This window comes from Vespula vulgaris, chromosome 1 (genome assembly GCF_905475345.1).
Source record: "Vespula vulgaris chromosome 1, iyVesVulg1.1, whole genome shotgun sequence".
Classification (NCBI taxonomy): domain Eukaryota; kingdom Metazoa; phylum Arthropoda; class Insecta; order Hymenoptera; family Vespidae; genus Vespula; species Vespula vulgaris.
Window position 1 is genome coordinate 6,668,173 of NC_066586.1, and position 13,386 is coordinate 6,681,558.

A 13,386-nucleotide genomic window follows, 5' to 3' on the forward strand; every position below is an offset into this window, starting at 1 on the left:
TTATCTGATGTCTGTCTGATTGACAAACAACGTAAGTAAGTACTTTGTTTTTATGATTAAAAATATAAGAATGATGTCATACAGAAAGGTGTCATAAGATGAGTTGAAGGAGCGACTAATGAGTTTCATCTTCACAGGCCATTGTGCTTTAGATATGTCGAAGAAAAGACAGTCTCTAGTCTCATCTCGTGGTCCGGCAACTTCGAACGAAGGAATCTACAAACCCGTAATTGTGCATTGTTACACCACGTTCTATTTCTTCCTTTCCCAGCGGTATTGTCGTAGAAACTTGCTCGATTTCTGGTGAGATTAATTGACCGTAAGAAAAAGTTGATTTTTGTGAGATACCGTTTCTTCATATACAAATAGAACAAATGGTGATTTTAATCTTTAGGTCTATCAATCTTCTTGATAAAAAGAAGAACGATGTTTGGTCGAACTTCGAAACTCGGGGTTATTGTTCTTAGAAGAGACCCTATTCTCTTTCTCTCTCTTAGTCTCTATGAATGGTTCCAAATGTGAAGTAGGATAAAATGTAAGTCTTTGGAAGATACTGTCTCTTCTATTCCGTTTCTATCGTAAAATAAAATATCTTAGTTGATATCATAGAAAATTGCCAGCTTTACGAGTATAATAAGTTGTAAATTTTATAATATGATTGAAGCCTTATACGAAGGGGTAAATTCAATGTGATTAACAACGATAATCCAAGTATCCTAATACCTTTGATGCCACTGAGAAGGGTATTATACTGAGTTGGGTTTCTACAAATGAAATTAGATTACAGTCATCGAAAGTTAAATTAGGTTGAACTTTCGAGTTATATATGTAAGTATTGCTTATCAATATAATGAAACAAAATTGTACAATATTTTTGATTCTTCTTATAATTTATATCTATAAATCGATTTAAACTTATGATGAATTGTATTATTCTTTTCTAAACTTTCATTGCTTATATATTCATGGGTAGAATTATTCAAAATAAATGGTAAATAATTCGATAGAGTGCAACGTTCTATCACAAAGAACCCATCGAGAACCCTAAGCCTATAAAGAATAGCCGATTCTTATGCAAACAGGGTTGTATTTCTCGTTAGTGGACCCTTTGTGCTCTAAAACCAGACCCTGTACTCTGCATAAGTTAAAAGAAGCTCGCCCTAGATAGAGAAGACCATTAGGATATTTACTTTAAGGAGTTAGTAATAAGAGAAAAATAATGTCAATATTTTTTATATTGTAACGCGGTATTACTCCAACATAGAGATCATTGACCTCGGGAAGATATAACGAAATTCAAAATATCGCTTTTATCGCAGCCATATCGCAATTCTATCGAAATCGACATCAAAAACTTCACGGTAGATCGCTACCTAACATCTGATTGACATTGTGTAAAGAATATCAATTTTCTGAGAGATTGAGGACATAACGAACTACAACTGCAAATACTTAACCTCCACGTAACGTAAACATAACTAGATTGAAAGAGTTTAAATATAAATTTTCTACAACGTTGGATATTTCATAAAAGCAAATATTAATAAAAAATATATATGTACATAAATAGTAAACCTATTGAAGAAAAATAGACAAAGGCACGAAGATCGTAATGACAAAATCAATTTGAATGATCGAATTGTCGCATCACGTCTCCTTCGGCCCAACGTAATTTCTCGAAGGGTCGACTGTGCTGAAAATCTTCGAAACGCAGTTAAACTGATTTGAAGGTAGAGCGGTTAACAAGAATGTTGGTCGAAATGAACGCACGACTTAACAAGCTTACCTCAGCTCGGTGAACCCTCTATCCCGTTAGCTTTGTCTTGTGCAACTTGTGACCCACATGCAAGCAACGATGCCGAAAATAAGACACGACTAACTGTGTCTCAGGGACTTCAAAAACATCAACGACAATCTACATATATCATCGCAATTGATCCATCAGAGCCATCAGAATTTTTCTAAATTTTCCAGAAAGTAAAGTTCTCTTTTAGAGTTCCACATCGACACGAACAGAGAAAAAAAGAATAAAAGAAATCGTTCTGACATAAAAATAAAAACAAAACGAGCTATGTTTCTCTTCAAAGCTCAAATATTATTATTTCGCAAAGATGTAAACAAATGTCTAAAGAGTCCGTAAAAAATCAACACAGCACACCGATTAGACTTTCTTGGGTCACTCTAGCGTTCCATTCATCGATGAAGATGACAATGTATTCCAACAAACATAGAAGATTAGTTGATGAGCTGCAATGCGTCCGCTCGAGCCACTTTCGAAGGTTCGACCGATCTCTCTCTCTTTCTCTCTCTTTCTCTCCCTCTCTGCCTCTCTCTCTCTCTCTCTCTTTCTCTCTCTCTCTCTCTCTCTTAGGAAGTCTTTCGACGGTGCATCGATCATGCGTAACGTTAAGTTCGCTAGGTCGAGTTCGATCTTTGATACTTGAAGCAGCTACTTCCAATCATCAAAAAGAAAATTTGTGAAAAGGATCTATAAGTCACGATCGAAAGATCGAACCTGTCGTTTTGCGGAAGAACGGCGCGAGAAATCTCTGAAAATGTTTCGTGCCAAGGAGAACACAAACTACGTGATCGCTGAGTTCCTCCGTACTGCGTCCGGGTCGAGCACCTACCTAGCCGAGTCGTCATCGGGGACTCGACGCAGGCGCTCCGGAGAAAAGCAACCCCCTAACACCCCGCGACCCTAAACGTCTCCTCCTCCCTTTCTCCTCTTTATCCTCATCCTCTTTCTACTCCACCTCCTCCTCCTCCTCCTCCCCCTCTTCCTCCACCTCTTTCTACTCTTCCATTTCTCCTCGCGTTCTCCTACTTCTCCCTACACCCCTATACTCCCATACCACTACGGGGGGTGAACATCCGAGAGACGAACGTCGCATACTGTACCCTCGCATTGAATACAGAGAGAGACAAGGATGACCATCGCCAAGGGAATCGTTAAATATGCTGGTCGACTGAACCTTGTTTGAATCGGTTCGCGATGATCCAAATGAAATTTATGACTTCACGATTCTCTTTACGTCTTATAGAACAAAATAAAAACATAATGAAATTTAAGATCTAATTATCTAATTTTTTTTCAACGATAATATCGTTGTTCATTGATTTAGATAACATATAGGATATTGTTATAATATAAACTTTTTTACAAATCCAATCGAATTATTTAATCGTATGTTTGATTAAATTTGGCAAAGGAGCGAATTTTACGAAAAAATGGAAGAGTAAATGAATGAAAGTAAATTAGAGTGGAGCGGAATGTCTGCAGTTAAATTAGTCCGATTGGTCTCCTCGAGACTGGCGACTAGTCATGGTTGATCATAATTACTGCACGATCATCGATATATCTATTTTGGTAAAACGATAGTTTGAAACTTTTATTATATTACGTTTCGTATTAGATTAGATGGCGCTTGAAAGGAAAATATATACCAAAGAATTTCTAATAAACCATTTGAAAAGAAATTTAACATCGACGAGATATCTTATATCTTAATGGTGCTATTCAAAGTTTCAGTAAAGATTCTGCAATTAGATTTGGTTAACGACAACGAATTTGGTTCCGCGAAACTCTCTATTCTGGCACAAGTCGATATACGCAAGCAACATGTGTCAGCGTATGTAAATACAGTTTGTATAAATACAAACTACGTGTATATGTTTTAATTTATAATAATCTTTGAATATTCGCTAAAGGAAATAAGAAAAAAGAAATATTTCTTTCATCGCAAGTATACGTACAATCAAATATCGAAACAAAAAATAAATAAAAAATAAATAATTGAATAAAAAAAAGACAAGATCATTTATTCGTATTACCCTTCTATAAAATTCAAAAGAACATTGATAACAAAGAGATATTAAATTAAATTCAAAAAAATCAAAATAAATGAAGAGTATCAAATTAAAAGAATTTTAAATAACGTCGATTACTCGCTCGTTGAAAATAAATAATTCATTAGTATAATTTAATGAAATGGTAAATCGATCGACAATAAATAATCGAATCGAATGATGGATTTTCGAAAGGAGACACGTGTATATTTGTGTAAAGAGGAGCTCAAGAGGGAATGGTCCGCACGGTACTGCTTCGGCACCGTTTATGAGCGTTTTATGCCAACACGATGGCATCGTGAATGAACGCATGCGTCGGCGTCAGTTCCCATGGAAACGGGATGCGAGGTACCGCGTGTGAATGCGTATTGATTACTCCGCTTTCGCTCCATTCCGCGATCTCTCGGTTCTTGTATCTCCTCTCTCGTCGCCGCCACCCTGTCACCCCCACGCAACCCCAAACCACCCTTATCTTTCTCTCTTTCTATCTCTCTCGCTTCGAATCTTCCCATTCCATCGATGGCCTACCCTCCCTTTTTTCTCTTTCTTCAAATTAGCCCCCTAATGTTCTCGTGCCCTTTCTCTTTCTCTTTCTCTCTCTCTCTCTCTCTCTCTCTCTCTCTCTCTCTCTCTCTTTCTCTCTCCCTTTTTAGAAGCCTCTTTATACAGAGATCTCATTCGTTCGAGTCTTCGAGTTTCTAGTCGAGGGAGGATAAATTTGCGTTTCCGTAGGGCCGACTCCACCACCAACTCATTTTTTCCTTTCTACCTCCCCCTTTTTCAAAGTTCGCGAGAAAGTTCATATTTACTAGCGTTGCTGTAATATATCGTTTTGCCCCCTTCGGAAACCTTGCGGTAACTATTTCCGAATGAAACTCAACGTAGAAAGGTTTTATACGTAGCCATCGTTTTGCACGACCATCGAGGAGGTCGTTTTTCGAGAAGGCAAGTTTTTTAATACATACTGAACCAGTTTCAGTGACTATTGATTCGCCTCGCCAATACAGTATAGATTTATCGTTAGGAAGTCAGAAAATAAACGGTCGAACGTAAATGAGACTATATTATTTTCTACAGTGATAGAGTATTATTATTTATTATTGTACCATTCTAGATTATATTTTTATTATTCGTAGCTATTTCTTATATTTCAAAATACTAATTTTATACACATATTCGAGCCTGTTGAACGCTCCTACAATTAAAATTTCATAAGTTTAAAATTAGATAACTACTTACGCAAAGGTCATAAAATCACCAAGGGAAAAGACAGGTCGAATTACTTAACAAACAACTATCTTGACATCACAAAACGTACTTTTACGACGATACAATCGGAACATCTTATTTCTGACTCACAATTCTGACTAACCGGACAATGAGGAAATTTCGTAGTACCTATGTGAATATGATGTAACGACGAGCTGGAACATCATCGACATTGTTCGCTTGCAATTTCGACCGTCAGCCGCACACTTCGAATACCCAAGCGGAACAAATTATTCTGTCCGTGTTTCGTAACGGCTGCGTCCATTAGGGAGACGAGATTGTGGAAAATCAAGGATCGACACAGCTCGTTCGAAATACAAATTAAGATCAAAAATTATACTAAGCTATTATCAATGGTATTTGAATTGATCGAAGTACTCTCTGATGTTATAGATCTTATCGAAATCAATGAATCTTAAAATAGTCTTTTAAAGTTGTGGGAAAGGAAAGCACGAAATTGTAAAAATTTGATAAGTGTCTCCTGAGATTCTTAGGTGGATTATTCTGGAGAAAGTTTGAAGAAGAACAACCGAAAAGAATAGATAATTTAAAGAAACTTCGAGTTAAGAGTTTGATACGATTCTTGGCTTCGCCTGCTTGAAATAAATAAACACGATACAGATAAGTTCATCGTTGCACTTCCAATGGGAAAGTTAAGAATAGGAAAAGGAAAAGTGTCCACGACACGCAACTCGAACTTCCAGGAAGAAAAATATCAATTTGATATTAATCTGAAATGAAAGTATTTGAAAGATCGTGATGACTGCCATGGTAAAATCATTTTTTATGTTAATAAAGAAGTTTGTCCAGTTATTATTTTGTTACTGTTTCAAATAAACTAAACCAGTGGTTTACTAATCATGCAAAAGTATTGCAGTCGAACTTATATATCGAATCTATTCTGTAAAACTCGATAACAATAAAGACGATCATCTATATTATTATTATCACTGTCATCGTTGAGTATAATAAATGAGAAATATTTTTCTATTGAAATAAAAAAGCAAAACAGAAAGTTGTAATTTCATGGCCTTCCCTGTTAGAATATGTGACAATATACCATGCGTGACCACTTTATAAAAGGGTGAAACTCTACAAATTAGAAAGCCAGTTCTGTGACGACGTTCCGCTAGTTAGTGCAAAGAACTGTCAAATGAAACGCCTTTAAAAGAACTTTGAAGATGACATTGAGAAGTGAATAAAGTGAATAAAATCTACATTACAACGATTTATTTCGATCGATCAGAAACCGGTTTCCGATATAATGACTCTACGATATTTTCTGATTTTCTTTATTTTTTTCGTCCTTTGTCATGGATTATCAGAGGAAAGAGAATATCCTTCAACGGATGAACTTTCAAAGGAGCGATTTACCGAAGACAGACTTCTTGCAAATATTGTACGAGCTAGAAATTCTTCCAAAGGTTTCCAGACGAAGAATAACGAAAATAATTCCGATGATAAAAATACTGATAAGAAAGCAAGAAATGTTATTCGAGGATCGTCATCTTTGGAATCAAGAGATAAGTTTAAATCTATCGAATATTTTCGATGATTTCTTTTCTTTAGTGACGATCATATACATATACGTGTAGATATTTATCTGTATATACATGTGTATATATATATATATATATATATATATATATATATATATACCGTATATACAAATTAATAAGATATTTTTAATCTCTAAGTTCCAATTGTTGCGGAACTAGACATGGTGCAGGTTCATCGTCACGACCAGATTACAATAGGATTCCATCGGAAAATAATCATTATTCATCTTCCTACGGAGACCGAAATGTCGACAGGTAATTTCAACAAAATGATTTGTTCCGTACCCAAAAGAATTTAGCAACATTTTTCACATTCCAGACATAGTTGGCAAATTCCAAGTCGACCCACGAGTTCAAACATAGGTTCAAATATAGAAAGACCTAACGTTGGAAGTTACAGTGGTAACTATGGTGGGAATGGTGCTTACGCAGGGGATAGGTCAATATCTATTATATACATTTACACCTAGTATCGTCCTGTTGTATGTTTATAATCAATTTAATATGTTACATATGAAAATCAGATATGGACAAAGACCTAGTTACGGAAGTGAAAGTTCTAACAGACCAGGATCAAGTTATAGTTCAGCAGATGCTGGTGGATACGGTTATGGCAATGGTGGATATGGTAGTTATGGTGGCACACGACCTGGACATGGTATCACAGCTACTTTAGAAAATGGAAATGATTTTAATCCTGACGAACCTGATATTCCTGACAACAATGTCCCACAATATCCAGGAACTAATATCCAAACTCAAAAGGTGATAATTACGATTAATTCCATGCTGATAATGATAAGAAAGCTATTATAAGAAAATTGTACATAATAACGTACATACGTTCGTTCCGAAGGCCGTGGCTTTAAAAGCATTAGCCGGTGTCGCTTTGATCGGCGCAGCCGCGGCTTTAGCTACAAATCCGGTTCTTTTACCGATCGGAATTGTTTCCGGGAGAAGAAAACGTTCTGAAATTACTTCCGCGGACAACGACATTATGGATTACGTTTTACAAATGATAGCGACGAATTTCTCTCAAGTATTCCTATTTTTCTTTTTTTCATTACTATGAAATGTACCTTGAACAATGTTTAAGTTTTATATATATATGTGTGTGTGTGTGTATATTTTTAGACGTATGATAATGGAAGATTTGAAAATAGAAAATATGTTTCTCCGAAATGTGTAGCCAGATTGACATGCGAAATACGTAAAGATTATATGAGCGATATTATTGAAGATATTAAAGATCAACACGATGAGAAAATTACAAAAATACAATTTAACAAATTGTAAGTGAATATTATACGAGCTTAATTGTATTTATCATTAATCATTTTAATCGTTTCTATGTATTTCTTATTTTTTCAGAATTCAAAATAACGTTCTGAATGCTGAAACTATAGATAATAGCGTTAAGGAATTAATTAAAATGGCTCTCATCGTAAGTTCAAATAGAGGAAACTGTGGAGTATTCGCTTGTAATTTCAGACGTAATAATTGATTCAAATAATATAAAATAATTTTGTCTTTAATTAATCGTTTCGTAAGTTTTTAATATAAATAAATTTTTAAAATAAAATTTGCTTTTTATTTGGTTTATTGTAAGAGTATTGAATTGGTTATATAGTACGCACCTGTGGCTGTATAATTCCTTTTCTCTTTTTTTCCTTATCCTTATGTCAATCATTTCACTCACTTTTTTTTTTCTTTCGCATTCCCATTAAAAAAATAAAATTTATTATATTGATCATGTATACGAGTTATGAATATTCCAAATCAAATGTAAACTCATTTACTCGATACACACATAACATGATGTAACAGATGTTAAGTACTAACGTATTAAGTGATATAAATCTAACAATAAGCTGAAATTTCAAGGATTAATTAAAGAATTTTAATTGGTTGACTGAACTGTTATAATGTATTATACGTAAGAATTTGATTGGTTTAAAATGTTACGATCCATTGCCATTGTCATGCTTGATGCGTATAAACCTTGTTAGAATATATAATACACGTGATACAAGATAAAAAAAAACAAAATATAACTGACGTGTCCTACTATACAAATAACGTGGCAATCGGTAACTGTCAGTAGTCACGATAGTTTCGTTCATAGATCGAGTGCTTGAATGTATCATATTAGAATATTTACTCTTATCTATTTTGACAAAGTGTACTATTATTATAATTAAATCCAATTTATAAGAAAAAATTCTCAATCTGTCAGTTACTTGAACACGTCATTTAAGGTTATATATGCAACGAACATTGCATTAGGTATATCATGTATTATTTATTTATTTTCAAATCAGAAATAAATTAATTTCTGCAATAAGCATAATATGTGGTCATCGTGTGAAGTAACAGCTTTTATGGAGATATATGAGAATGAAAGTGTGTACCAATATAATACGTGAAATTTGTTTTAACCTATCAATCGGTAGTAAATCAATTTTGAAAGTTGCAGTCTGATTTTTAGGTTGTCACGTAAGTCTACGGGAAATATTAGTGTTTTCAATAACACACTAAAAATTTGCCCTTTTGTCGTAAAATTTCGAGACGTTAAATTTCTATGATGGGAACGAATTTAAGAAGGAAAACTGAAAAAAACGATGCCATGGAAGAAGGTGTTGCGGAACATAATCACATTCATGATAAAGCTGATATACGTGGAGATGAAAAAAATATAGCTATACTCTTTTTCTTATATCTGTTACAAGGAATACCTCTCGGTTTATGTGGCTCCATTCCTATGTTATTGCAAAATCGAGGTGTTTCCTATCGGCAACAGGTAATTCATTATATAGTTGAAAATTATTAACATATGTTATTTAATAATATAATATATCGTAATTTACCTGTTCCAAATTCAGATAGTTCCTTTTGGTTTTAGGCGGAGTTTAGTTTTGTACAATGGCCATTTTCGTTAAAACTATTTTGGGCACCAATAGTAGATTCTGTTTTTTATCAAAAGTTTGGACGCCGGAAAACATGGCTGATACCTACCCAATATATGATGGGTATGTTTATGCTAGTACTATCTGGACATGTTGATCATTGGTTGGGTAAAGAAAATGAAAAGCCAAATATTGAAATGCTGACTGCATTATTTTTTGCTTTGAATGTACTTGCTGCTACTCAGGATATTGTAGTAGATGGTTGGGCTCTTACGATGCTTAAAAGGTAATATATTATTTATTAATCTCTCTTTTTTATGTATTGTCATTTTTATTTTTTGGATTATGTATTTTATAGATGTAATGTAGCATATGCATCGACATGCAATAGCGTTGGCCAAACTGCAGGTTACTTTATAGGCTATGTTCTTTTTATGGCATTAGAGTCTGCTGAATTTTGTAATGGATATTTAAGATCAGTTCCATCGAACGAAGGAATTTTAACTTTACCTGGTAAAATGAAATGCAATTTGATAAATATTGAAAAAATTCCATTATACGTCATATTTCATATGTATTGTTTTTTAGGATTTTTATATTTCTGGGGTTGGATATTTATTGTTACAACGACATTTATTGCTCTTTTGAAAGGTGAAAATAAAGAAAAAGTTGGTAAAGGTGAAGAGTTGAATACAGATATTAGACATGCATACAAGTTACTTTGGGATATTGTTAAATTACCTTCAATAAAAACAACAATTATATTCTTGTTGACAGCTAAGGTTTGAATTGTTTAATATTAATTTTTATTTAATTGTTATTAATTGTTTAATATTAATACTAATATAAAAAAATACAATATGTGTGTTATATAAATACATTATCTTTTTCAGATTGGGTTTTCCGCTTGTGATGCTGTAACAGGTTTAAAATTAGTAGAAGCTGGTATACCTAAAGAAAAGTTTGCATTAATGGCAGTACCTATGACACCGCTACAAATATTTCTACCATTAGCTATTTCTAAATATACTGTTGGTCCGAGACCTATGGATATATATATGAAAGCAATGCCTTACAGGTTATAATTAAATTAATTGTATAACATTAACCATTTTATATACCAGCCATTCAAAAAAGATATTCTTTATTGCAAGCATTCTTTTTTTGCAGGCTTGCTTTTGGACTAATTGCAGCATGTTTGGTGTGGATCACACCATATATTATAAATAATGGACAAGTTCCAATGTATTATTTTATTATATTGATTGTTCTTTATCTTATACATCAGGTAATAATTATTTCTTAAAATATATATAACTCTAATTATCAAGTTTAATCATAATATCGTACATTTTAGATATCTGCAAGTTGCATGTTCGTAGCATCTATGGCATTTTTTGCAAAAGTCAGTGATCCTGCTGTTGGAGGTACTTACATGACATTATTAAATACATTATCTAATCTTGGTGCAAACTGGCCTGCAACAGCAGCTCTTTGGTTTGTTGATCCTTTAACACTTAGACAATGTAGTACAGATGCTTCCAATGATTGTAGTACACTTGCGGAAAAACAGGTATTTTTCATTTCTATTTTCCTAATTTTTTGCTGACATTACTATTATCAAACACGTATAAATAAACCATTGAATTCTTTACAGTTATGCACAAGTACCAATGGTGGTACTTGCATTATGCAGCTTGATGGATATTACATAGAAAGTTTACTTTGCTTAATAATAGGATTCTCTTGGCTCAGGTGGGGTAAACGAAAAGTAAACTTTTTACAAGCTAGGCCAATATCAGCTTGGAAAATCAATCTAACTCGGCAAAATAGATAACACAACGTATCAGTGTTAAAATTCATTAATGCTGTACCTGTAATTATTAGAAAATAACATAATGACTTAATGCGTATATATCTACCACACGTGGTATATGTGCATTCGTTACGTGCTGCACATTCATGAAGTGTTCCAACTTTATTAACTGGTAATTGAATGTAAGAAATTTTCATTAATTTATTCGACAGTTAAATACATTATTGTGTATACTTATATAAATTTATTATATATTTTTACATCAATAAAATAAAACCATACGGCACAATATGAGTGAAAGAACTTGATATTATAGGAGATACATAAAAAATTTCTCTCACAATTTATAGCACAATAAGTGGCTTATGTTGAATCGTCAACATTCATTTAATAGATCAATGTTGTGAGATCTATAATATAAAGTCTTCACTTTTGTTATGGCAATTATGCACTGGGAATAAATAATGTAATGATCATTAAAAATTAATATTTAACTTTTTTGTATAAAAGTCCTTTACTTTATCATTTTATTAAAGCTTATCTTATATATTATAAAAATTCTTAAGCAGTATTTACTAACCTGTGCACCTTGTTTAATACAAATATGATTATTTTATATTAGCAATTAAAAATTTATTATCTGTACTTACATAAATTTCTCTTACTTCTATAAGATTCTCTTATTTCTATAACTTATAATAAATATAAGATGCATATTAAAATAATAAAAATTTCCTTTATAAAAAATTATGAAAGTTCTAGTTGTAAGTATATTTATAAATTTTGCTATTTTATAAAAAAAAAAATATATAAATCTACGAAATAAATTGATGTTCTTCCAACAAATTAGCAAATGTTCTGATGAAATTAATCGAGATTACTTACCAAAATGTAGCAATATTTCTGTGTAAATTTATTATAAATTATAACGATTATTTTGAATTATTGTAATCTACATATATAAGAATACTAGTAAACAAAAGTAGGAATGTGGGTCAAAATAAAATTAAAGAAAGGAACATACTTCAATTATTACAATTATTTTACAACACGTCCTACTTTTTATTAATATTATTATTATTATTATTTATAATCATTTTGAAAAACATCAAATGAAATTCAAATAGTGTAAGATATAAGTGCCAGAAAAATATTACTCGTGACATATTTTGTAAACAAACGACCTAATAATTAATTTCTTTAATATATTCCACTTTTAACCACAGCATCCAGGTTTTGGTGTATGTGAATCGGAATCAATCGTTGCTCTTTTCTTTAGAAACATCTTCGAAGGATGATCGTCATTTTTGATAGCAGAAATTAGCATCGATGGTTTTTTACTGGCAGCTTCAAGTCGATGCTAAAATTAAAAAATAAATCAAATAAACTTATATAACGTTATTGATGAGTACATTATCTATAATTAAGAAAAAACGTATATTTTAAATTAAATTATTATATATATATATATCATTACGTAATGCAATATTTTTTCTTTCAAACAGGGAACTTCAGATAAAGAAGCATGATCGCCATCATGCTGGATGTTTCGAGCGAAGACGATACTAAAGATCATCATGAAGAAAGCCAGTCGTAGAAACATTTCATCAAAGTTAAAAAGACAACGAAATAAAATCAAAAATAATTTTTGTTTTAGTGTCAACTACTTTGTTAATCGAGCACGAATGAACACTCTATCGATCAAATACGATCCTCTATATTTAAAAGGACGGCTAACTACGATAACGTTAATGAATCATTTTTTTAACGTCGTGTATTACCATATTTCTTTTATGTTTAATAAATTGTTTAGAAAAGAATGTTTGAATTCCATGACTTTTATCGTTATTCTGCTGTTCAACATAACTTGTTTGAATGCAATAATTATTCTAAATGTTTGAATTTCTACTTATATTACTTATAACATGAATGTTTGATTTAATAACAATAAAATTCTAAACATTTTTGATAGTATACTTAAATCGTG

General features: G+C 32.4%; 3 protein-coding genes across 8 annotated transcripts in view; 2 read left to right on the plus strand and 1 right to left on the minus strand.

Moving 5' to 3' along the window:
• The window catches only part of LOC127063829 (AF4/FMR2 family member lilli-like), a 36,488-nt gene extending 27,975 nt beyond the window's left edge, over positions 1–8,513 (minus strand). The window contains exon 1 of one of the 4 annotated variants that reach the window (XM_050994083.1): positions 8,315–8,513. The gene's annotated coding sequence lies outside the window, so the exon portion shown is untranslated. Of the gene's footprint in view, positions 1–1,786; positions 2,636–8,314 lie in introns of those variants that run through there. The other 3 variants (XM_050994092.1, XM_050994075.1, XM_050994101.1) reach the window with 3 other exon arrangements.
• Positions 3,511–8,279, plus strand: LOC127067462 (uncharacterized). Its single transcript, XM_051002396.1, has 7 exons — positions 3,511–3,632; positions 6,816–6,932; positions 6,997–7,116; positions 7,202–7,442; positions 7,534–7,716; positions 7,812–7,969; positions 8,049–8,279. The coding sequence occupies exons 1-7, from the start codon at positions 3,511–3,513 to the stop codon at positions 8,179–8,181; spliced, it is 1,074 nt and encodes a 357-aa protein (XP_050858353.1). The 3' UTR covers positions 8,182–8,279.
• Positions 8,514–8,724: 211 nt separating the features above from the next.
• LOC127063877 (acetyl-coenzyme A transporter 1) lies at positions 8,725–13,219 on the plus strand. Of its 3 annotated transcripts, XR_007781507.1 has the most exons (10): positions 8,725–9,080; positions 9,154–9,477; positions 9,580–9,869; positions 9,942–10,096; positions 10,172–10,365; positions 10,477–10,661; positions 10,754–10,871; positions 10,941–11,156; positions 11,241–11,581; positions 12,905–13,219. XR_007781507.1 is itself a non-coding variant. In XM_050994150.1 (9 exons), the coding sequence occupies exons 2-9, from the start codon at positions 9,259–9,261 to the stop codon at positions 11,418–11,420; spliced, it is 1,557 nt and encodes a 518-aa protein (XP_050850107.1). In that variant the 5' UTR covers positions 8,725–9,080; positions 9,154–9,258; the 3' UTR covers positions 11,421–13,219. The 3 variants fall into 3 exon arrangements, 2 of the variants coding, with proteins under 2 accessions (XP_050850107.1, XP_050850117.1); XM_050994150.1 differs by having other exon boundaries at positions 11,241–13,219; XM_050994160.1 differs by having other exon boundaries at positions 9,166–9,477; positions 11,241–13,219.
• Positions 13,220–13,386: the final 167 nt, after the last annotated feature.